Below are 25046 nucleotides of genomic sequence, written 5' to 3'. Positions count from 1 at the left end.
TTAAAGTAAATTTAAACATGGAGTTTAACCTGGATGGGGTCATGGCATTTCAGGCTTGGGGCAAGCAAGCCCTTAGCTCTATGAGGTCAGTAGCCAGTGTTCTGATTTATCCCGCACTCCAGGGCCTGCCCTGTTTATGGAAGACTGATGTCCAGAGAGAGGAGGTGACTTGTCAGACCTCTGATGCTGCTCACTCACAGTGTGACCTCACAGAACCTCAGTTTCCACATCTGTTAAATGGGCCATTTTTGCAGCTTGTTTACAGGGAGGAGTCAGGTGTCTAGATGTTTGTAAACTGAGGGGTGTTCGGCATGTAAGAGCACATTTCTGTTACACGGGGGGCTTCCTTGCTCCCTCTGGTATTCTCAAAAGCTAGCTTGTTTCTCTGGAAAACATATGGAGGCTATTAAGCAGACGTTTTCTTGGCTGGCAGCTGTAGCCCCAGCCCAGAACCCCTACCTGTAGCGAGGTCCCCTGTACAGGACTTGGAGGGGACTCAAAGGAAGCTGGTCAGGGCCAGATGGCAGCCACATGCCAGGGAGAGGGGCAGGAACTGCAGGCTGGTGTGGGCCCAGGGAGCCTTGGTGCCCGTGACCAGGACCCAGGATGGTCCTGGAGGGAAGCTGAGTGTGAGCGCTGCCCCGGGGCAGGCTGCAGACTGCTCGAAAGGAGAACATCAACTTGTCTGGACAATTACGCAGTGCCTGGCCTGCAGCTGACACTCAGAGCAGGTGGGGAGCGGACAAGTCAGAGGGCTCTGGGAGGTGACAGACTGTGGGTGGGCAGGGTCCTGATGTAGGGTCATAAAAGTCATTTCCGTGCTTCTAGGCCTACAGCCACATCGGGAAGACATAGAAACAGGCCAGGAGCCTTGGCTTCACCTCAAGAAACTTTTAGATGACCAGCTTTCTTGCCCAGGGGAGAGGAGAAAAAGTTTTCTTCATGTCAGACTTGGGCTCACACTACCTATGAGCTGTGTGACCTCTCAAAAGTCACTTAACCTCTCTGTGCCTCAATTTTTTCCATTGCTTCTGTTGTTTAATCTCTAAGTTGTGTCTGATTCTTTTGTGACCCATGGACTGTAGCCCAGCAGGCTCCTCTGTCCATGAGATTTCCCAGGCAAGAACACTGGAGTGGGTCGCCATTTCCTTCTCCAGGGGATCTTCCTGATCCAGGGACTGAACCCACATCTCCTGCATTGGCAGGTGAGTTCTTTACCACTGAGCCACCAGGAAGTCCCCTTTCTCACCTATACAATAGGCTAACAAGGGCGCCTGACTTCCCTGGTGGCTCAGATGGTAAAGGGTCTGTGTATAATGCGGGCGACCTGGGTTCAATCCCTTGGTTGGGAAGACCCCTTGGAGAAGGAAATGGCAATCCACTCCAGTACTCTTGCCTGGAAAATCCCATGGACAGAGGAGCCTGGTAGGCTACAGTCCATGGGGTCGCAAAGGGTTGGACACAACTGAGTGACTTCACTTTCACTTTCAATAAGGGTACCTACTTGATAGGGTTGTTGTGAAGAGTAAATACGTTAATATATGCAAGGTTACTAGAACAGTGCCTAGCACATAAAGAGCAAACTGTCTATTAGTACTAATACCGTGTATCATTGCTATTGTTATGTAGAAGGGGGCAGGCTGAGAACAGGGGAACCAGCTGAACCCCTGGGGAAACCCACTTGCAACATCCTGGCCGTGCCCGCTCCTTGGCTGTGACCTGTCAGTGCCCCTCCCCTCCATGGGTCCTGGCTCAGTCCTGCCCAGGCGCTGGGTGGGGGAGGTGGGGAGGCTGTCAAGGCAACTCCCCTCTGCAGAGGGAAAACAGTCAGCAGCTGGGACTGATCACCCCAGGGCCACCCCCACCCCCCGCAGGGAGGCAAAGCCCGTTCTTGTTTTCTTCTCCTGGAGGGCAGGGCCGGTAGGGGGAAGCCACAGCTGGAGTCTGACGGGAAACAGATGTAGCGGGGAGCAGGGAGAGGGGAAGTGGAGAGTTCTCAAGAGATGGACACCGACAGGTCACAGCTCAGGGAGCAGGGGAAATAAAGCTGCCCCTCTCCACTGCAGGGGGCAGGGGCAGTCGGGGGGGGACAGATGCTCCGAGCCCCTCCTCTCAGTTCTTCAAAGGCTCCTGACTGCTGAGGGGCCTGGCAGGGCCATCACCCCCTCTGTCCTGCCCCTAGCTTGCCACTTCCCTGTGACAGGAGATTGGGGAGTAAAGCAAGGGCAGACTGGGGTCCCAGGCCCCCTTGACTGGCTGAATGACCTCACTCAAGTCCCTTCTTCTCTCTGGGTCTCAGTCTCCATGTTGCACACAGTAGGTGCTCAACAAACAAGCACAGAATGACTGGGAGAGGGAAGAGCAGAGCCACACACGCTCAGAAGATTCTCCTGCGTTTGGTCCGGAGACTGGTCCACAGACGGTGATCAGGGAGGTGGTGCTTGCACTGAGCTAGCCTGGGGAAATGGCGGTACAGCCCTGGCCTCTTGGAAGGGGTGCTAAGGCAATACAGGGGCGGGGTCAAGGAGGCTGGAGCCACTGCAGGGAGTTGGGGCCCGGTGGACTTGGGTGCATGGACCGGACCCCTCTCACGGTCATGGGCCGTGAGAGTCACTGGGCCTGAGCCTCCCAGACCGCCAGCACAGACTCCGGCACCATACATCTGAGTTCTGGCAGGAACTGGCCTATCCCCGACTCCTGCCCCAGCCAGCCAGCCTGACCTGCACTTGCTGCTCCCCCACCCCTCCCCTCCACCTGTCCCCTGCAGGTGTTCTGGGCTAGCCCCGCCCTTCATGAGTTTCAGCTTCTCTACTGAGCTTGGGTGAGTCACTTATGCCCTTTGCCTCAGTTTCCTCCTCTGTAAGATGGGGAAACAATAGAGCTGACCTCCTGGGATGGCTGAGAGGATAAAGGGATAAAACACGCAGAGGAGTGCCTGGCCACTGCACACTGCTGTCAGGATCTTCCCGAGTCTCCAGCGGCTGAGGCTCACCTGCAGCCTGGCCTCCTCCCTCGTGCGCTGGGAGCCCAGAGGTGTGCTCCAGCCCACCCAGTTCAAGGAAGGCAGGGCTAGGCCCACCTGGCCTCTGGACCGGGCTCCAAAGACAGGTGCAAATTCAATTCCAAGGCCCCACGTCTATGTGGGGGCCTTGGAAAGGCCGCATGACTTCTCAAGATTGCACGTTCACTCCCAGTGAAGCAGGATGAACAGGACACCTGGTCTGCAGGCAGAGCACACAGGGTGTACAGGGGCTCAGCAAATGGCACCCAGAGTACGGCCACACCTGTGACTCAGGCCAGGAATTCTCTGAACAGTAGTAGGTAACCCTGTCTAATGGAATCCCATCCCTTGGGTTGGAGAGGAAGCTCCTGGCAGTGCCCTGACCTTCGTCTTCCTTTAGAGCCTACACAGACCAGTCAAGCAGTCCTCAATGGGGTGTGTCCAGCGAGGGAAAGAAGGGACCCCTCTGACAGCACTGGCCACCCCAGGGCCCTGGGCGTATGTGCTGATGGTCGGACGTTACGGGAGGTGCTTCTGGACTGGGGTCCCAGACTTGCTTAGGAATTGCCAGGAAGACCTTGGGAGCCTGGATGCTGAGGCTTCTGTACCCTGCTTGCCTTCAGCCCCATCCTTGATGTGCTCCAAAACGTGCATGCCACGTGTCCTGCGCCCCAGCTACTGGGTCACCAAGCCTGCGTTGGCGCCCCAGGGCCTCAGTGTCTCCCTCAGTGTCATTAGGCCGTGGACCAGGCGCCTGCACTAAGGAGTCCCTCATCCACTGGGCTGTGCGGCCAGCTTCCCATCTATTTGCCTGGGAGCCACGGGGTGGGTGCCGGGAACCATGGAAACCCAGCGACAATGGAGGCCTGCACAAGAGTCACAAAATCACAGAACAGTTCAGCCACGAGAGCGCTCCTGGACCACTCCCAGACCTCCTAGTAGGACAAAGACCAAATTCTGGGTCACGGTCTCTGAGCCAGCCCCTCCCTCCAAACTCCCTCCAGCTTCCCTCCTCGGCTCTCCTATCCTCTCCACTTTGCACATGCTCTTCCCTCACCAGACGCGCACGCTGCTCTCTGCCACCCCCATGCCAGTCTAGTCCCCTTGGTCTGCCGACCCTCCACAGCCCCTTCAGAGCTCAGCCTGACACTACTGCCTCGGGGAGCTGCCCCCACCCTCTGGCTTCCCTTTCCCTGTGCCCTCCTCCACCCCCTGCTCCTGCCATCCTCAGGGGAGACTTGCCCTACCCCCAGCTCCTCAGTACCCGACTCCCTCACCAACCCTAACCTTCTCTCCCGACACCCTTGGCCACACCCTGGACTTGGTCTTCAGAAACCCGCTCTCGTGGCAGCTCTCAGCTCCTCTCCTGAACCCAGTCCTGGCCCCACCTTTCAGTCAGCGCTCCTCTGGCTTCCTTTCCTGACCAACTAGCTGATGCCCCTTGACCAGGCATTTCCAACAGCACACTTTTCCAAATATGCCCCAAACCCGGCCTTCTTCCCTGTGAAACACTCTCCTGGCGTACCTCGGCCCTCAGCCCGTGCGCTGTCTGGCTCACACCCGTGTGCAATGAACACAGCTGGGCAAGGTGCAGAAGTGAGCTGATGGCTTTGGTGACAGTTACAGTCTTGAAGCTCCCCTGGGCTTGGATGCTGCTGGCCAGTCTGGTTATGTTTTCCTGGTAGACCTGCTTCCTCCCTCATCCTTCAGCAAGCTCACCATACCCCTCCTCACCCTGGCTTTTAGCTGAAAACTTCGCATCCCATTTCACTGAAGAGACAGAAGCCTTGGAAGTGAGGTCCCCCTTCTCTGCTCCAAGTCCCTCCCCAGGCATCCCCCACCCCCCTCCCTCCTGGGCCGACCATGACGCATGCCTCTCGGCCCGGTATCACCAGGCTTTTACTTTCTTCTGGGCCACCCTCATTTACCCATAACATGCTCTGGGCTCTCTCACCTTATAACATCCATCTCAATGGCCTGTCTCTACTCCAGCTATGGTCCCATCTCTCTGCTTCTCTCCACAATCAATGCCCTTTGAAAAAGTGGACAGTGAAGGTATTTCCTCTGCAGCCTGGCCCAGGGAACCTCTGCCACCAGGACCACCACCCTGGCCAACAGATCCCCTTGTGAATCAATATCTTCACTCCGCTTATGCCTGACCTGCAGGGTGTTGGCTTCAGTGGTTCTTCAGACCTGGGTTGCAGCTCAAAAAATCCTCCAGGTAAAAGTAAAAGCTTCGGGACCATCTCCTTGTTACTAAACCTCAAGGCCCTTCTCCATGGTCATGACAGCTGACAGCTCAGCAGCAGCCACTGCCTGAGCCCGGGATGGCGCTCCCTCCCGCCTCGGGGACTCCCTGCCCAGGATGGCGCCCCCTCCCGCCTCGGGGACTCCCTGCCTTGTGGCCTTCCTCACTGGATGCCCCTCCTCCATCTGACCTCTGGACGCTGGGACTCCACAGCACATGGTCTGGGGAATCCCTTCTCTACTTTGTCCACATTCTGCAGGGAATCTCATCATTCCCTAAATACCTTTAGGCCAGTGGTACCCACTTATCGATAAACCACCTTGAATTCTTACATGAACTTCAGAGAAACAAACCCAGCTGCCTTCTTGACATCTTGACCTGAATTTTCAGGAACACTTCAAATGTAACATGTAACAGAGGTCTCTTGCCTTTATCTAGAACACCTATGTCCCACGCCAAGCTGCCCCCAGCACAGACTGCCCACGGTGGTCATGACCACCTCCATCCACTCAGGAGCTCAAGCCAGAGTGTGACTGTTTTCCTGGGTTCCTGGCCTCACCTCACTGTCCACATCCAGTCCCATGATGCTCTGTGTCAGACCCAGGTGCAGACCCACAGACTTCCTATGGCTTGGCTGGCATTATTGCCATTTCCTTGCCTACTGGTCTCCCCACGTCTCCCAGCGCATCTAGACCAATCTCTACACACAACCAGAGTAATCACCTGTAAATGAAGCTGTTTCTTGGTGTTACCCTGTGCTGCTGCTGCTGCTGCTGAGTCGCTTCAGTCGTGTCTGACTCTGTGCGACCCCATAGACGGCAGCCCACCAGGCTCCCCCGTCCCTAGGATTCTCCAGGCAAGAACACTGGAGTGGGTTGCCATTTCCTTCTCCAATGCATGAAGGTGAAAAGAGAAAGTGAAGTCGCTCAGTCGTGTCTGACTCTTAGTTACCCTGTGGGGCCCCCCAAATTCCTCTGGGGACTGTCCCATTAACTCTCCTAATCCTCCCACTCCACCCTCCTGCTCCTTCACTGAGCTCTGAGCCTTGAGTAGCCCAAGTCCAACAGCCTCAGGGCATTTGCACCTGCTCTACCCTCTTCCCGGGATGGTCATCCACCCTCTCGTGACAGGTGTAGTTTCCCAGAGTAAAGGCCTCCTCCTCTCTGCAGCCTGCAGTGAGTGGGGCCTCCCTGGGGTGATCCACCTCAACCCCCTCCCCGTAGGGCAGCAGGCCCTTGGCCACCAGCCCTGTTGCACAGTCCCAGGCACCCAGCAGCTGCCTTGTGTACAGGCACCAACTGGGCAAATGAACTGATGAAGGGCGCTTTTCTACAGCACTCCGCTGCCCTCTCATCCCTCTTTGTGTCACAGTCGCACCTCCGGTTCATTCCTTTCAAAATTCACTTGGGTCTGTGGTCTCAGGGTCTTGGTACCATTTGCCCCTTTATCCCCCTTCCCTGCCTGGGAAAACAGGCCCCCTCTCTCTCCAACTGCCCCCACCCCTCATTTCCAATGAGACAAGGAAAGGAAAGGGCTCACTTGGATAGATGTGGCCGGCAGGGTATGAAGGAGCAAACTGAAGCTCAGTAAGGGAAAAGGTAACCCTCCTCTATCTGTTCTAGATAAAGACCCTTGAATACACCCCACCTGCTCCCCTGTTCCTCCTCCCACTCCGAACATTCCCTTGCACCCCGCCCCTCACCTGCCCCTGCCTGCTCCCTGCCCCCGCCCCTCACCTGCCCCCGCCCCTCACCTGCCCCCGCCTGCTCCCTGCACCCCCGCCTGCTCCCTGCCCCCGCCCCTCACCTGCTTGTGCGGGTACACGTTAATGTGGCACTTGATGCACTCCTGCCCCATGTTGGCCCAGGAGTTGCCGCTCATCCATTTTCTCTTGCACTTGGGACACTTGTACTCGCCGAAGCAGCGCTTTTTGCCCTGGTACGGGGTCAGACCCTCGCCTTTGGGGCGTGCCTAGAGGACAGGAAGCAAACACAAGGGATTGGGGTCCACCCGGCCAAAACAATGCCCCACCGGATCCCCACGGCCTCTCCTTTCAGCCTTCATGCCCTGTGTCCCCAGGTGCGGACATGAGGACACCTTTTTGTCCCAGGTCCAGAGGACACCAGTCAGCCCAGAGCTCACATGGGAATCCCAAGGCTGGGAGACTCACACGGAAATGAAGAACGGAGCTGGTGGTGTGTTTTTAGAGTTAAGAAAGCAAGTACTTGCTGGTGGCGAGGAAGTACATGCCGCTGTCATGAAGGGGCAGCTGGCAGGCACATACCTACCGACACATGGCCCAGGGTGGAGTGGTTTAAATGGCCCCTGCAGGGGCAACATGGGCAGAACACAACCTCGGAAGCAGTGAAAGCGTGTCTCTCCTCAGCCCTGCTCCCAGCCACCTGCTCCCTTACTCGGCAGCTGTGTTAATTTCTTATAGACCACCCCAAAGATGAGCTCTCCATTTTCAAAGCATACAGCATATACATTCCTAAAGGAGACCAGTCCTGGGTGTTCATTGGAAGGACTGATGCTAAAGCTGGAACTCCAATACTTTGGCCACCTCATGCGAAGAGTTGACTCACTGGAAAAGACTCTGATGCTGGGAGGGATTGGGGGCAGGAGGAGAAAGGGACGACAGAGGATGAGATGGCTGGATGGCATCAGTGACTCGATGGACGTGAGTCTGAGTGAACTCCAGGAGCTGGTGATGGACAGGGAGGCCTGGCGTGCTGCGATTCATGGGGTTGCAGAGTCGGACACGACTGAGCGACTGAACTGAGCTGAACTGAACAGCATATACACACGTATGCACATCCTTTCTTTTCCCTCACTCATATGGAGATAGATTATACACTTGGTTCTGCATCTTCCCTTTCTCACTTCATAATAATCATAGACATACATATATAAAATATTTCCCCCAGATCAATCAGTACAATCAGAGCTGCTGTATTGTGTTGTTAAGAGCAGCATAGCATGTAACTCTGCACAAGCTTTAGTGCCTTCCCATCACGCTGCAACTGCCTAGATTGTGTCTGCTCGTCTATCACGAGCAGCGCTGCAACGAATAACCTTGCATATATAAACGTGTGTGTGTAGATGGTAAAGAACCTGCCTGCAGTGCAGGAGACCCAGGTTCAATCCCTGGGTTGGGAAAATCCCCTGGAAAAAAGAATGGCAACCCACTCCGGTATTCCTGCCTGGAGAATTCAATTCCATGGACAGACCATGGGGTCACAAAGAGTTGGTCGCAACTGAGCAATTAACACTTCCATGTGTGTATATATAATTTTGCACATATGAGAGTACATTTGCCCAGTAAGTTCCTAAAAGTGAAATTGCTGGGTATATGGGTATGTGCCCTTTTCATTTTTAAAGATGACAGTTACCATTAGCGTCCTTTCCCCACCCCCAGCTGCAGTTGTATCAGTTTAACATTCCAACTCATCAATAGTTTTCATCATTGCTAATCTAGGAGGTAGACTTCTCAGAGTAGCTTTGACTTATATGATATGTATTACAAACAAGACAGAATGTTTGCGTTTAAGAATCATTTGTGTTTCCTTTGTGATTCTTTTTTTTTCTGCTGGGGTTTGATATTTTTCTTGTTGATTTGCAACTGTACTTTATATATTAAAGAAACTAGCTCTCTCCTACACGGTGGTTTTTTTTTAAGCATTTTTACTGAGATACTATTTATATAGCTAATATTTCACCCATTTAATGTGCGCAGTTCAATGGGTTTTGGTATATTCGCAGAGTTATACAACCATCACTACAGTCTAATTTTAGAACACTATTTGTTACTCCCCCACAGAAACTCTGCATTCATTAACAGTCATTCAACGTCCAACCCCCACTTCCTCATCCCACCTAGGCCCAGGAAACCACTAATTTAACTTTCTCTCTATAGGTTCCCTGTTCTTGACATCTCAGGTAAGTAGATCATAAGATGATTGCCCCTCTTGTGTCTGGCTTCTCTGACTCAGTGTGATGTTCACCTACATTACAGCATGCATCCGGACTTCATTCCTTTTTGGTGCCAAATAATATCCCATTAGAGCTTCTCAGGTGGCTCAGCTGCAAAGAATCTGCCTGCCAAGCAAGAGACGCAGGTCCGACACAGGGAACGCAGGTTCGATCCCTGGTCGGGGAACTGGGATCTCCCGTGCCGCGGGGCGGCTAGGCCTGCATGCTGCAATGGCTGGGCCCACACACTCTGGAGCCAGCACAGCACAACCAGGGAGCTCGTGCACGGCAGCTAGAAGGATCCGCACAATGCAACGAGGATCCTGCGCGCTGCAGCTGAGACCCGAAGCTGCCAAATAAATATAGCAAGAAATGTTTTAAAACAGAAGTCCTGTGCTGTGAGACAGTGTGCCTCCATAGCAATGTTTCCCTGGGTACTTGTTTGTTCCCAAAGTAGCACATAAAGGTCAAGAACACAGACTCTGGATCCAAACCCTGGTTGTGATCCTGGGCAAGTTACTTCACAAGATTAGTGACAGAGCTACCACAAAAGCCTGTTCCGAGGATCAAGTGAGGCAGAACACTCAGAACACTGTCTGGCATATAAAACAGGAGGATTTGTTAGTATTATTTACTAATGGAGAACAACAGCAGTATATAAAATAATAACTTCTTCCTCCACTAATCATGTCTTTTTTGCCCAGGCACCATTACCACCATTTGGTGACAGCCTACTAGAATTACAGACAAAATCCTAAAAAGGGACATACATGCTGAATGCGTAAATCTAAACTTAGAAGGTGACAGCAACGCTGCCCGAGTCTTCTGGGCCCACTGCCTTATGTCTGGATCCTTACTGGCCTTCCTGGCAGCCGTGATATCCTGGGGAGAAGACTCCGCCTGAGCTCCGAGGCAGCACTGACTCTCAGCACTGATCAGAGTCAAGGGAGAGACCAGTTATGTATGCCAGAAGGAGCGCCTCGCGTGCAGTCAAGGCCCAGGGTCCAGTCAGTGTGCAGTAGAGAGGCCACCTTATGACTCTGAAGATGCTCTGAGTTGTGCTGGTCTCAAGATAGGGACACTACAGTGAGCCCTCCAACCGCTTCTGGGGGGCACCTTTTCTACCTGGTTCCTGGTGCCCACCACTTCCACAGCCTCCCTTCTCCAGTAATCCTGAAATAAGAGACTAGATGAACTCAGCCTCGTGGTCCTTGTTCTTAAAGTGAAAGTCGCTCAGTCGTGTCTGACTGTTTGTGACCTCACAGACCATACAGTCCATGGAATTCTCCAGGCCAGATAACTGGAGTGGGTATCTGTTGCCTTCTCCAGTGGATCTTCCCGACCCAGGAATTGAACGATCTCTTACATTGCAGGCAGATTCTTCACCAACTGAGATATCAGGGAAGCCCAGAAGTGAAAGTGAAAGATGCTCAGTTGTGTCCAGTTTTTTGCAAACCCATGGACTGTAGCCTGCTCTGCTCATGGAATTCTCCAGGGAAGAATACTGGAGTGGGTAGCCGTTCCCTCCTCCAGGGGATCTTCCCAACCCAGGGATTGAACCCAGGTCTCTCAGACTGCAGGCGGATTCTTTACCAGCTGAGTCACAAGGGAAGCCCTTGAAAGGCACCTACATTTCACAGGGGAACCGGGATAGGCACGAGGTGCCGCACCAATGGTAGGATTCCAGGCTCCTTGGTGGAGGTGGGAAATGTGGTTCTTCACCAGCCAGACCCACCCTGAGATCTGGTTCTGCAGGCCTCTTGGTTCAGAGATTGATGGGACCTGGCACCCGACCTCATACATCTGGAGCCAAGGGCAGGGGTCAAGGTGTCAAGAGGTGGGAGTCGAGGTATCCTGGGGCACTCAGCAGCACAGAGCATGAGGATCGGGGCAGGACTGACAATGCAGTCCCCTCAAAGTCTCTGCTTCAGAAATGAACAAGAAGGAAAGCTACACAAATAAAGAAGATACTGTGTGTGCACCAAAGGAAGAAGCAAGAAGATGAGAGATGAGCAAGGGGTAAGGCGGGGAGTATTGCCACTCTGTGTAACCAGAAAACCAGCCATTCCAGAGCCTTCTATCAGGGACTGTGAGTGGCCAGGCAGGTCCCAGGGACAGGGGCTTCTGCCGGACCAGCACACCTTTCCCAAACAACTGTCACCAGGCCAGGCACCAGGAGGGCCAGCTCTGACTCCCCACCATACGTGGCTCAGATCTCAGATTTCAGGACCAGATGCTAGCAATGAAGATTCTGTCTCTACCTGTGACTGTCTGGGGGACCTTCAGCAAATCATACAACCTCTCTGTGTCTTGGTTTCCAAAACCAGAAACCTGGGATGATGATAATGGGCCAGCCTTCCCAGGGCTACTGGAGGAATTTGATGCAGTCATACTGATGAAGGTCTTAGCTCGGCGGATGGACATTGCAAGTGCTCAGTAATCATTAGTGATTTCAGTAGCATTCGCTTCTGGACCTTGTACAGGGAGAGGGAGCAGGTATGTTCCAGGTGGTGTGGAGACCGGGGCTGAGACCACTGAGCACAAACTCTAAGAGGGAAGTCCTAAAGATGAGAGGAAAGCCTAGGGAGAGGCTGGGCTCACCATCCCGGAGTTGCGGTTGAGCAGGGAAGGCGCAAGCAAAAGATGAACAGCATTAGGTGTCTTCACCTGCTGGAATCCTCGGAGAGAGAGCCAAGAAAAGTACAGAAGGGCTGTGAAAGCTCTGCGGATGTTGTGGAGAGGACAAAGAGAAGAGGGAAGAGAACGGGTTTTTACGAAGCACCACCTGTGGGCTAGGTTTTGTGCTCATGGTTCCACGGCCTGTTGAGCTCCCATTTAACTCTTCCCATAATCCTATGGGGCAGGGAATATCATCGACCCTCTTAACAGATGGTGAAACTGAGGCATGTTGAAGGACTTGCCAAAGAGTTTCCAGAGTACAAGGGCAGGAGGTCAGGCTCAGGAGGCTTTCCCACGAGCCTACAGTTAACTCGCCCTTCCTGTCTGTCATTCCTAAGTGCATTCACACCACGAAGCAGAGGCCTGCACTCAGGAGGAAAAATCCCCCAGGCCTCCAGTTCAGCCTAGCCCAGTGGCTTTGCCCTCCTGTGGGTCAGAGGGGGAGAGATGACCTGTAGGGCAGGGACAGGGAGGCAGGGGATGGAGGGGAAAGCAGGTCAACAGGCAGCTCTGGGTAGACAGCAGCCTCTTCCCGGAAGGACTCCGTCCCATCGTGGCTGTGCTTACAGATGAAGGCAGGGCCAAAGGGAGTAAGAATTTTGGATGGGACAAAGACTTCCCTACCCCAACACTTCCCCCCGCCGCCTCTCCTCCCAGAAAGGCACGGCCTCTGCTCATAAACGTCAGTGTGAGCAGTGACTGCTGACAGCCTCGCAGGGGCTGCCACCCACCCCGGCTGGGAAGGAAGCCAAGACTGACTGGGCTCTCCTGACCTGGGCCCCTGCCACGTTCCCCTCTGGGAGATCACGTGTGCCAGGAGCCCAGGCAAAGCTCAGTGGGGCTCAGGAGCCAGCCCTCTTAGCACAGACAGGCCCCCCTAAGGACCAAAGAACCCAAGGGACTTGCTCCAGGACACACAGCCAATCAGGGACTGAGCTGAGACGAGAGATCAGATCCTCTGACCTCCAGACCAGGCTAGACTCAGCATGGCGGGCAGCCTGGGAAGTGAGAGGTGGTGGCTGGCATGGAGGTGGGAAGAAGAACTTGCGCCAGGGAGCAGCCAGGACAAAGCTGGGCAGAGGGTAGGGGGTGGGGCGTCATCCAGGCATGCCAGAAGCTTGGGGAGAGATGCAGATGATGCTGACTCTACCTGGACACTTCTTGGGGGTGGCTCAGTGTCTTCTTTCCAACAGCTCATGAGATTTCCTGTGTGGCTGACCAACAGGTAGTGAGCTCCCTGTCACTAGGGGTATGCAAGCAGTGACTGGGTGAACAACTATTAGGGATACTGCCAAGGGGACTTTTGCCCTGGTCAGACAGTGGGACCAGGTCACTCTGAGGACACTTCAATTCTGTAGTCCTCCCAACTCTTCTTGCTGGTGAACGCCAACCAGGCAGGTGTGGAAAGGGAACACACTCAGAACTGCCGGGGGTGGAGGCCGAGCAGGAACACTTCCTACTGCATTTCCACAGTGCAATGCGGTGGCAAGGTTTTAGAGAACATGCCCATTCCTTCCCCCCAGCAAATCTATACCTGGGTGACCATTCTAAGGAAATAAAAGATCAGAGATGCAGACCACAGGGAAGTTCAAAGATGACCATCACATCACTGTTTATGATAGTGACAAGTTGGAAAAAGCTAATGCCCTGGTTCCCTTCGTGATGTCACACCCATTGGACAAATGACAACAAAACCATTAAAACATTTCGGAGGATTTCTTAAAAAGGGTTTGGGAAACCATTTTATAAGAAAGCAGGATAAGCAATCAAATATAGCCTGCTCCCAGAGTAAAACTGTAAAAAGAAAAAATGTGTGCAAGAAGAGGGTAGGAGGGAAATCAGCCAGAAACGTTCAGAGGTTGCCTCTATGAGACAGGATGCTCTGCTCTAATTAATTGTCTCAAACAAGTAGGTAGGTATTACTGTAATAGAGAAAACGATGGCCCTGACTTGCAGGCCCCTCCTGCCCACAAGGGGGCGCCCTGCACTTTCCCAAGGTGGTGAACCAGAGATGGCAGCTCTGTCCATACTCGTCCTCTTGGGCCTGGGTGTGGGGCAACGGTCAACCTCTGGCTGCTGGGTCTGTCGGAACACACGTGTTCGCAGAGCTGCCCTGCCCTCAGCCATGGTGTGGGCTTCCCACCCCCTCTACCCCATTTGCTCCCTCAATGCTGAGAACAGCTAGAATCATCCACACCTGTCACGTAACATAAGAGTCTGGCTGGTCACTCTGCCCATCAATGTCCCTGCCCCTGCTTCCTGAAGTCCCACCAGGAGTGAGTCAGGCTTCAGGGCGAAGCTTGTTTTCCTCTTAGCCTTTTTTAGATTGAGTTTTTTGCAGGGAGATGACATCATCACCTTTGGTCACTGAAAGGAGAGCATCTCAGGGACCCTGGCTCAGGAGGAGGCAGTGAGCTGGGGTGATGAGGACCTGAGGCTATGCCCTGCACATGACGACTCCATGCTGGCTTCTGTCCCAGGAGGTACAGCCTCTGTTCTCAGGATCACGGTTTCGGCTACGGGCCCCAGCTGCAAGGTCTCAGCCCAGCCCTGGTCACACCACCTCTGCCTGCCCAACAGAGCATCCTGTGCCCTGGTGAGCTTTGGGACAGACTAACAGCTATACTCACTAGGTGTCTCTTAGGAGCCAGGCACTCTTTGTACCATCACCTATGAGTCAAGTATGCTTAGTCTAAGGTTTCGAATGAGAACACAGGTACGAGGAGGCTAAGTAACTCACCCAAAGCTATACTGCCAGCAGGTGGTGGAGTCTGGACTTGAACCCAGACCGCTGACCCAAGCCTACTCTCTCAGTTGCCCTGCACTGTGCCAGGATGGCACAAAGATGAGGGACTCACACAGCCGGGAGAGTAAGAGGCAGGAAAGGGCTGCTACTGGCATGCTAGGTGCCCCTGGGGCATCCCTTCTCCTCTCTGGGCCTCAGTTTCTTCATCTCTGCTTCTGCTGCTGCTAAGATGCTTCAGTCGTGTCCGACTCTGTGCGACCCCATAGATGGCAGCCCACCAGGCTCCCCCGTCCCTGGGATTCTCCAGGCAAGAACACTGGAGTGGGTTGCCATTTCCTTCTCCAATGCGTGAAAGTGAAGTCGCTCAGTCATGTCTGACTCTTAGCAACCCCATGGACTGCAGCCCCATCAGGCTCCTCTGTCCATGGGATTTTCCAGGCAAGAATACTGGAGTGGGGTGCCATTGCCTTCTCCATTCCCCATCTCTAGAATAAGAATTGATGCCTTCCAACTGTGGCTCTGGAGAAGACTCTTGAGAGTCCCTTGGTTAGCCTGGAGATCAAACCAGTCAATCCTAAAGGAAATCAATCCTGAACATTCATTGGAAGGACTGACACTGAAGTTGAAGCTCCAATACTTTGGCCACCTGATGCGAAGAGCCACCTCATTCCAAAAGACTGATGCTGGGAAAGATTGAGGGCAGGAGAAGGGGACGACAGAGGGTGAGATGCTTGGATGGCATCATCAACTCAATGGACATGAGTTTGAGCAAACTCTGAGAGATAGTGAGGGACAGGGAGGCCTGGTGTGCTGCAATCCACTGGGCAGGTTTTCCTTCTTGAGGCCCATAGTACAACCCGGCAGCCCCACGCATGCTGGCCCTCTCAGCCAGGGAGCACTAGGCTGGCCCCACAGTGCATCCAGCTGAGAGGAAATGGCTGAGTCAGGAGAGCAGGGGAAGAAATAGGGATCAGATGGGCTCCTTGCTGGCTCCCTGTCCCCGTCTGCATGCGCTCTGTGGCCAGGCGGCTGAGGTGGTGCTGGCCTAGAGTAGAGACGGAAAGAGCCCTGGGTTTGAGATGCCCTTTCCATAGATGAAGACACAGAGGCGGAAGGGCCCAGGACTCTTGGTGCAGCCTTGCTGACTCTTCCTGGAAAGCCCAAGAGGGTTCTGGGGACCCTCTCTAAGGGCTGGGGGCCTTTCCTGGAGGAGCATCCCTTTCCCAGAACCTCTTCTCTTGAGCCCCACTCCCTTAGGCCCATGGGGGCACCCCTGCCCTTGGCACTCTCTCCCCAAGCCTGGATGCATGGGGAGGAAGCAGGGGCTACGATCAGGCCTGGGCTCAGCCCTGGCTCTCATGGGCCCAACTTAGAACTTCAGTTTCTTCTTCTGCCAAGTGAAGGGGCTGACGTAGAGGAGCTGGGACGCCAAGATTTCCTGAGCACCCACCAAGTGCCAGCTGCTTGCCAACTTGTCACTCCACAGCGCTTCCATTTTATGAGAGAGCAAATGGAGGCCCAGAGAGTCCAAGCAACCTATGCAGGGCCTCACAGCCGTGAAGCCAAGACTTGAACCTGATCTGCTATACCTCCTATCTCATGCATACCTGCTCCTGAAATGGTTGTGAGAAAAGGAGAGAACAAGCCTGCTCCTAGGACCACGACCCCACCTCTGAGAGCCAACCCTTGGCTACCACTGCAATTATTCACTCATTCAACCAACATTTACTGACTACCTGCTCTGCACCAGGCTCTGTGGAACATTCCAGGAACATGGAAATAAACAGGACAGATGAGGAATGCTTGCACAGTCTGGGGCCTTCCAAAGGAGTCGACCCTGTGTGACCCTTTCACCAAGCGTGGCCTACACCAGTCACAGACACCCTCGGACACGCACTTCCAGGCTCTGGCTCAAGTCAGACTCACACCTGCAGAAACACTCTCGGACCCGTGTCCTCGGGTAGAGGCTATTCTTCACCCAGTCCTCCCAGATGACAGGCAAGGGGGCCAATGCAGGACATGTGAAATGATCTCTAATCGATGCAACAGCCATATAAAACCAGCACTCTGAACCCTACCGACGGATGAGGAACCTGAGGCTGCAGATGGGGCAGCGGTGCCCAGAGTCACAGAATTAGGAAGCAGTGGGGCCAGCATCTGAGCTTAAGCCTGTGCAGTGCCAGGACCCACGCTTCTTCTTCCCCTGTTCTCTGTGACTCCGCTTAAGCCACCCTCCCAAGTCCCCCACGCTCATGTGTCCACACACACGGCCCGGGGAGGCTGGCAGGAGGGCTTCCTCGGCCTCTGCAGCCTGGCCGAGGCAGCTGCGGGCTTTGCGGAGGCCCCAGAGGAAGCAGGAGATCAGAGGGACAGGTGGGTTGGGCCCTGCGGCCGGCAGGCTGCCGGGAGGGAGGAAGGACACTGCAAGAGGCCCCCTGGGTTTCCTCCCGAGACTCAAGGGCCCCCTTGTCTGAGCACTGGAGTCCTGGCTGCCTCCTCTAGGCCCCCTCCCCTTCTCTGGGTTCCTGCCGCAGCCCAGCAGGAGCCCTGAAGGCCCAGCCTCCTCGCCACCCCTCCCACCCCGTTCCCAGCCCAAAGCCACCGCAAAAATGCCATCCTGATTCCACAACACTAGGGTTTGTCAAAGTGCAAGGCAACAATGACGCTTTCACAGTGCCAGGAAAAGGTCTCAGGAAAACCCTGGGGAGGGGGCACCGAGGGGGAGTGAGGAGACAGGGAGAGGGCCGAGATGGAGCAGAGAAGACAAGGGGCGGCTGAGAGGCAGAGGCCAGAGGCAGAGCCAGGCAGGAGTGGGGAGGGGGTGTGGGCTGGGAGCCAGGAGACTGCAAAGACGGGGCGGCGGGAGGAGGCGGGGGTGAGGAGTGACAGGCGAGGGCAGAGAGAAGGGGGGAGACGAACCGAAAGGGAAGGAGGAAACATACAGGATGGGCACCCCGACGGAGGCCAAGAAGCCCCTCCAGGACCCAGAGCAGTGCAGAGGCCCCTGACGCCACCCCCCTTACGCCTCTGGGCACTACGCCTCTGGGCACGGCACCCCTAGGAGCTACCCTCCCTGCCACAGGAACCCCTCTCTCCAAATCCCACCCCAAGGCCAGGCAATTGGACTTGCTCTCAGGCAAAACTTTTGGGAAACCAGAGACTTTGTAATCACATGAACAGCCACTCCCTAAGCTATCTGTTTCCTGCTTCTGGCTTTCCTCCATTAGCAAAACCGCACGGATCAGAGCTCAGGGGCGGGAGGGGAAGGGCGGCCAGTCCAGAGGGGCAGAAAACATCCGAATCAGAGCGATTGCAAAAGGCCTGGGTTTTCCTCCCCTCCTGTGACTGCAGAGACAGCGATTGCTCGTCCTGCCGCCACCGCTGATGGGTGGATGCGATGGACAGAAGGTCTGCAACCACTGTGTGGTTGGCCAAGAGCTGGATGCTGCTCTGAAAACCATTTGTTCTCCTGAGCGGGTTCCCAGAGCCTGGTGCATCCCTGTTTGGGTGGCCCGTTTGCCTGGCAAACCCTTTCTTCGGACTGTGCCCCTCCCCTGTGGTGGCCGCAACCTGGGTCCAGCCGGGCAGAGTCGCCCTCAGGTGCTTTAACGGCCACGTGAGGCTTCGGAGCCCCAGGACCTGCAGGGTGGCGGCAGAACACTCGAGACTTTCAGACTCCTCCCCCTCTGGCCCGGCTGACCTCACCTTTGTCGCTGCTGCTCCCTCCTACCAAACTTCTATCCCAACAACAACGAAATCATTTCCTGCAAATAACTCACCGCCCTCTGCCCTCACACCTTTGCTCTTGCTACTCCCTGCCGCTACCCCCCAAAACTTTCTCCACCTGGTGGATGCTCCTGTACTCAAGGCCAAACTCCAAGGCCACTCCATCTGGCCTCCCACCTCCCAGACAGGGTTAACTGCCCTCCTTGGGGTGTTCATGCCACTCGAGTCCCAGGCTCGAGCCCTAGCACAGAGCCCTTCGGCTGCCTCCCTCAGAGAAGCCCTGGCTCCACAAACTCCCAGGGGACTTTGTGGTCTGCACCACTCGCTTGGCTGAGGGTCATGTCCCGCCCTGACCCGGCCTCTGGCATGCCAGGGATGATCTGGCATGCCAGAGATTTCATCCTGAATTTAAAGAACTTTTTGAAAACTGCCGTTTCTTCCATCTAGTTTCCCAGTAGTCTCTGAGTGCTCTGGGACCACGAGAGGCTCTTGAAGCACCTGGGTGGGGCTCAGGCCACATCAACAGCTGGAGGGGACAGAGGTGTGGGCAGTGCTGGTGATGGGTGAGGTGTGTGGGTCCGGGTGGGGGTCCCGCAGGCAGAAGCCTCCTCCCAGGATGCCCCCTCCTGAGGTGTGCTGAGCTCTCTGGAGGGCCACCTCGGGACACCAGCACCATCTCTACAGATTGTCTGGCCCTGGTCTGCATCTGAGGCCATCCCTGGTGAGGTCTGGCCACACGCGACCTGGCTAGATGTGGCTGTAACCAGCCCAGCTCCACCTGGCTGGAGGGAGGCTCTGCACCAGTGCTGGGGCAGGAAGGCATGTGGGTAAGAGGTGATGGCCTCAGCCTACAGTGGTGCTTTGGGTGTGAGGGTCACAGCCCTGGGAGGGGAGGACAGGGGAACTCAGCTCAAAATAGCAGTGGGGGAAGGGTGTGGAGGGTGGCCAAGTGCCAGAAAAGAAATCGGATCTGCCCCGGCCAATGAAACGCTGACGTCAGCAGTTCGGGGCCATTCTGGCAGGAGCCAGGGCTGGAGCTCCCAGGCGGCCTGGTGAGAAGCTGCAGGCCCGACTTCCAGCCTCAGCTCCGTACTGACATCAACCGCTCCTCTCTCTGGGTCTCCACCTCCTGACGTGATCCCGAGGGGTAGAAAGAGAAGAGAGCTGTCTACCTCTGAGAACTTTCATCAGGTGAGTGTTGGAGCTTGAGATGCTTGGGAGATGGCACTTGGCTTATAGGTGGCTTCGTTATGACCTTGTTTCTAGATGAGGAAGCAGAGGCCCAGAGAGGTTAAGTCACCTATCCAAGGTCACAAAGCAAGTAAGTGGCAGGCCTTCAACCCCAGTCTTTCTGGCAGTCATCCAGTTCCCTCATGGCTGAACGAGGGCCACATGGCTGGGGACTGGTTTCAGGGTCATCTGTGACAACTGTCATTGGGCACAGCAGGGGTTAAAGAGGTTCCTGGAAGCCAGCCCAGACATCTGCCAGCCTTTACTGTGGTTCCACGGTGATGGCTGGTATTAAAATCAGAGAATGGGCCGTGGAGAGGAGGGTGTGTGTACATGTAAACGCACGTGTGCCTGTGTGCATAGAGGCATACGTGGATCTCTCATGCTCACTGCGGGGCAGCAGACCACGGCACACATCTTCCCGTTGTGGGGCCTGGCAGAGGAAGAGCTGCTCTTATGTGACTTTTCTAGGTGGTCACAGGGAGGAAGCGAGTTATTTGCCACCCCCACAGTCCAGGCTGCAGCTGACATTGCTTTTTCACCCAGGGGCAGGAAAACCTGGCAAAACTGTGCCTCCCCCACTGTCTCCAAGAGCAAGGGTGCTCAGTGCAGTGGGCTCTGTAGCAGCCAGGATGATGGAGCCATACTGTCTGGCCTCAGATGGTCCATCCTCCTCCCTGGGCCCAGCTGTTAAAACCCTTATAGTTCCTGCCGTGTGCAATTACCTCCAGCAGCCATTCCGTCCTCACTATAACCTTAACAGATGAGAAATCCAAGGCACAGACAAGTTGGGAGATTTGCCTGGGATCACACAGCCAGGAAGCAGCAGAGCTGGGATCCAAACTCAGGTCTGGCTGGCTCCCATGGCAGCACACAGACCTCTGATCTGGTCTCCAGCACCGACCTTCTGGGGTGGCCCCACATGACAATAAGCCTCATCCTTGTAAGGAGGCAACAGTTACTTGCCTTCTCTGGGCCTCTGTATCCTGAGCTGTAGAATGGGTATGAGGGAACGGGGAGGTGTGGAAAAGACCTGTATCTAATCCATGCTCCTACGCTAACAGACTGTTATGAGAATCATCTGAAACAGCAGTTCCCAACGTGGGTCCTTGGACCTGCAGCATCACCTGGGAACTGGGCAGAGATGCTGAGATGGGAGGGGAGTAATATGCACACATTACAGGAGCAGGCCGGCTGACAGGACTCATTCTCACACCGTCTCTGCACACAGTCCCACTGGGGTGCGCAGTCTGCATACCTAGTCTCCCGATAAAATCCCACGGGAAGCTGCACTTCCCCCTGGAAGCCTTCCTGGACTACTCCTCTTGCAGGCACCCCTCTGGTCTCAACGCCTTCTGCAGCTCATCCCGTGTCCTCTGTGCCCAGATCCAGGCAGCACCGGAGCCCACTGCACTCCTATGAACGCACACGCCCTTCACCAGGGTTCTGAACCTGCTCCTTTAAAGTGCTGATGGTGGTGTGAGCCAGGTGTGGAACCTGCCCTCATGGAGCATCTGTCCCAGAGGAGCTCAGGTGTGGGAGCTGGGCTGACCCGGCTGTGTGTTATCTCTCTCATTTAATCAGCACAGTAATCCCACCACGCACAGTGTAGGACTATCCATCCACTTTCCTCACCAGGAAACCAAGGCTCATTTCCAAAACCACTGAGCTGTGAAGTCTGTGTGCCATCTTTCTGACTCCCGACACCTAAGCTCTTATTTCTGGAGCACAGGTTGTTATTCACCTCAAGCTGCGTCAGAGCCACCTGGGGGCTGTCATCACCCGGCCACTGCCCATCCTTAGAGCTTTGGAATCCACAGGTCTGGGCTGGGCCTGAGAATCCGCATCTCTACCCGTTCCCAGGTGATGCTGACGCTGTGGGCCCAGGGACCCACTTTGGGAACCGCTGTTTTAGATGATTCTGATAACAGTCTGTTAGCGTAGGAGCATGGATCAGATACTGTCTTTTCCACACCTCCCCGTTCCCTCAGGCCCATTCTACAGCCCAGAATACAGAGGCACAGAGAAGGCAAGTAACTAGCCCAAGCCACACAGGAAGTTAGGCTCAGAGCTGGGAAGGGAGCCCAGGGCTCCTCACCCCAGCAGTTGGTCTGGATACAGGACAGTGAGGCTGCTAGGCAAAACCGTACAAGAGCCTCGGGTGAGGAGAAGAGCCATCTCTTTAAGCGGGGCTGGTGGTGGAGGTGGAGGCGGGGTGCTGGGGGAGGGCTGGCCTGCTCTCCTGGCCCAGCCCCAAACCTGTGACTCCTCGGCATCTGGAAACCATCACGAGGAACAATGGAGGGAGCAGGGGGCCTGGCTGCTCGGGGGCTCCGGCCCCCGACTGTTCAGGAAAGCAAAGGAACCGGGGCCCTGCAGCCATCTCCGCCCCCACCTCCATCACCGCTGTTTGCTTTGGCATTGGCACACACAGCTCCCAAGGGGCCCAGCTGTCAGGAAAAGTCAGCCCCTGAACTATAGACACGGGGGCTGGTGGCCAGGTTGGGTGCCCAGAAGCCAGGCCAGAAGTCAGAGACTCCGCCCACTCAGCTCCAGCTTTGTGAGCAACACTCCGGTATTACTGTAGCTCTGGGGGGATGTGGGGGGGAGGCCTCAGTTTCCCCACAGGAAGTTCAGGTACCACCTGGGCTGGCTGCTTACCATGTACTGGCATAGATGTGACCAGCCTGGTGCCTGGGTCCACTGTTGCCCCCAGGGGCCCGCTTGTCCTCTGCAGGCCAGTGGGGGCCAAGCAGCCAGCCATGGGATGGGAAAAGGATGCGGGACTGCGTACATTTACCCCGCCTGCCGTCAGCTCACGCCGTCAACAACACGTGCACTGAGCGTCTGCTGTCCACGAGGCACCGGAGCAGAGTGGTTAAGAAGACAGATGTAACCCCAGACCCCTGAACTTACAGCCAGGTAGGAAGGAAAAAAAACAAGCATCTCATTCAAATAATCACAGCTGTGATGACAGCTATGAAGGAATGGCAAGCTACGACAGAGGCAACTAACAGAGAGGGAAATAGCCACTGCGGGGTCTGTGCCAGCCTCTGGGGTTTTGCAACTTAAACTCAAGGTGGGTGTTTCTTTTCTAAATTTTCATACAGTTTTAGAGATTATTTTCCATTTACAGTTATTACAAAATATTGGCTATATTCCCTGTGTCGTACAACACATCCTTGAGCCTGCCATCCAATAGTTCATGCCTCCCACGCCCGCCCCTGTATTGCCCTCAGCCCCGCCAGTGGTGAGCACTGGTTGTTTCTCCATATCTGTGAGTCTGCTCCTTGTGTTACAGTCACTAATTTGTCGTATTTTTTAGATTCTGCTTATATTTAGACAACACAAGTGATATTATACAGGACTTGTCTTTCTCTGTTCAACTTCGTTCACTTAGTATCATACTCTCTAAGTCTCTCCATGTCACTACCAAGGGCAAATTTTCATTCTTATGAAATGGTTGAGTGGTATTCCATTGTGTGTGTGTGTGTGTGTGTGTGTGTGTGTGTGGGTGGGTGTATACATATATATTCCATATTCTCTTTGTCTATTCATCTGTTGATGGGCATTTAGGGTGCTTTCATACCTTGAATTGTAAATAATGTGCTAGAACATTGCAATGCATATATCTTTTGGAATTAGTGTTTTTTTTTTTTTTTTTTTTTTTTAGATATATATCCAAGAGTGGAACTGCTGGGTCATATGGTAGCTCTATTCTTAGTTTTTTTGAGAAACCTCCATACTGTTTTCCACAGTGGTTGAACCAGTTGATATTCTAGGGTGGGTGTTTCTTAACACACCCCACCCCTACCCCAGCCCCAACATGCTCTCTGCCCTGGGACAAGGCCCTCCCTTGTCTGGGTCTCAGTTTCCCCCTCTGTCAATGACAGCATGACAGGGAAAGCAAATGCCTCATCTTGTGTGTCCAGTTGCTTGCCATCAGTGCGCTGTGTTAAGAAAGATCCTGCAGCACATCCTAGCTTGATGGCAAAAATCGTGCAATTTTGGTGACTTCTGCCTTGCCATGGCCATGGGCTGGGGGTGACAGGCACACGCGATTTGTGTTGGCATTCTAGGCCTGGGTGATCCCTGAAAATCCTTCCAGTGCAAATGTTCCACAAGAAGACAGCACATCGCTGAGAAGCAGACAGGGGTTGAGTCTGGCAGGGCATGAGCCTTGGCTTGCCACAACGCAGAAGCCATTGCTTCTTCCCCTTTGGACCTATGCCAGATGCTGGTCTTACCCTGCCTGTGCCTATGGCTGTGTTGTCTTGTGACTCTGGCTGCAGAAACACTTCTGAACGGTGACTCCTCTTCTAGGAAGCCTTCCTGATCAGCCTTCCTGGCAGACACTGTGCCACCGCACCCCCAGCACTAAGGATGCTCCACTTAGTCTGCGTGCCTGCTGTCTCCTCCCCAGCCCTCTCCCCAGGGACAGAGACCATGTCGATTCCTCTCTGATCCCCAGGCCTAGCGCAGAGCAGGGAGCCTCTGGGGAGGAGGTGAAAGACAAAGTGACCATTTTGGAAATGCCGGTCATCCTGAAACAAGTAGCCAGAGGAGCAAGTCAGGAGGGCTGCGAGGCGTGGGGAGGGGGTAGCAACGGGCTGGTGACTTCCTGCACAAGCATGCCGGCGACGTTCCTGGCCCTCAGTGTGGCTATTGTCCCCACTGGTCCAGAGAGCAGGCTCAATGGGGCCTCTGTCCCTCCTCGGGCAGGCCGGCCGGCTCGGTGGCGTCCCACCCGGGCAGCTGGGAGGCAAGGGCCGACGCTTCCTGTCCCCACCACAAGTGTTCCGAGGGGCAGGGAGAGGGGAGGGGGGCCCTCCAGACAAGCACCCATCTATGTCCCCTAGGGGAGGGCTGCCCAGCTGGGGGAGGAGGCGGGAGAAGCACTGGGACATGCTCACCCCTGTGCTGCCGCCTCTGTCCTCCCGACCAGCTCTCCCTCTGAGCTGGAGCTGTCGGCAGAGCCACTCTGGCCCTCTTGCTCTTCCTCGAACGGGCCAAGCGCGTCCTCGCCCCGTCTCAGGGCCTCTGCTCTTACCGTTCCCTCGGCCAGGAGGGCCCCTCTCCCGCATCTCCCCACCATTCGTTTCCTGCTTCATCTGTCTGTATGCAGGCTGCCGCTGCCGCAGAGAGGCTGTCCCAGACAAGCCTGTCTGAACATGACCTAACACCACAGCACGTCCGTTTGCACCTAGATCTTTACTGTAGGTCATTCTGCACAGGGTGAGCTGTCTTCTTTCCTTGTATTTCCTGTTCATTATGGCAGGTGAGAATTCTACCACCTTTTTTTCCTTTTCCTTTTCCCTTTTTAAAAAACTTTTGGGCCATGCCGCATAGCATGCAGGATCTTAGTTCCCGGAACAGGGATCAAACCCACACCCCACGCACTGGAAACGCCAAGTCCTAATCACTGGACCGCCAGGGAAGTCCCT

The 25046-nt window shown here is 54.9% G+C and overlaps 1 protein-coding gene across 2 annotated transcripts in view; it reads right to left on the bottom strand.

The window, feature by feature from the left end:
• Positions 1-25046, bottom strand: part of ZCCHC24 (zinc finger CCHC-type containing 24) — a 65914-nt gene that overhangs the window by 5263 nt on the left and 35605 nt on the right. Inside the window, exons 3-4 of one of the 2 annotated variants that reach the window (XM_018042254.1) lie at positions 7056-7220; positions 4875-5033 (exon numbers count right to left, since the gene is read on the bottom strand). In XM_018042254.1, coding sequence (XP_017897743.1) covers positions 4971-5033; positions 7056-7220 — 228 coding nt within the window. In that variant the 3' untranslated portion in view covers positions 4875-4970. Of the gene's footprint in view, positions 1-4874; positions 5034-7055; positions 7221-25046 lie in introns of those variants that run through there. The other variant, XM_018042253.1, reaches the window with a different exon arrangement.

This window comes from Capra hircus, chromosome 28 (assembly GCF_001704415.2).
Source record: "Capra hircus breed San Clemente chromosome 28, ASM170441v1, whole genome shotgun sequence".
Classification (NCBI taxonomy): domain Eukaryota; kingdom Metazoa; phylum Chordata; class Mammalia; order Artiodactyla; family Bovidae; genus Capra; species Capra hircus.
This window is presented reverse-complemented; position numbering and strand designations above follow the sequence as displayed.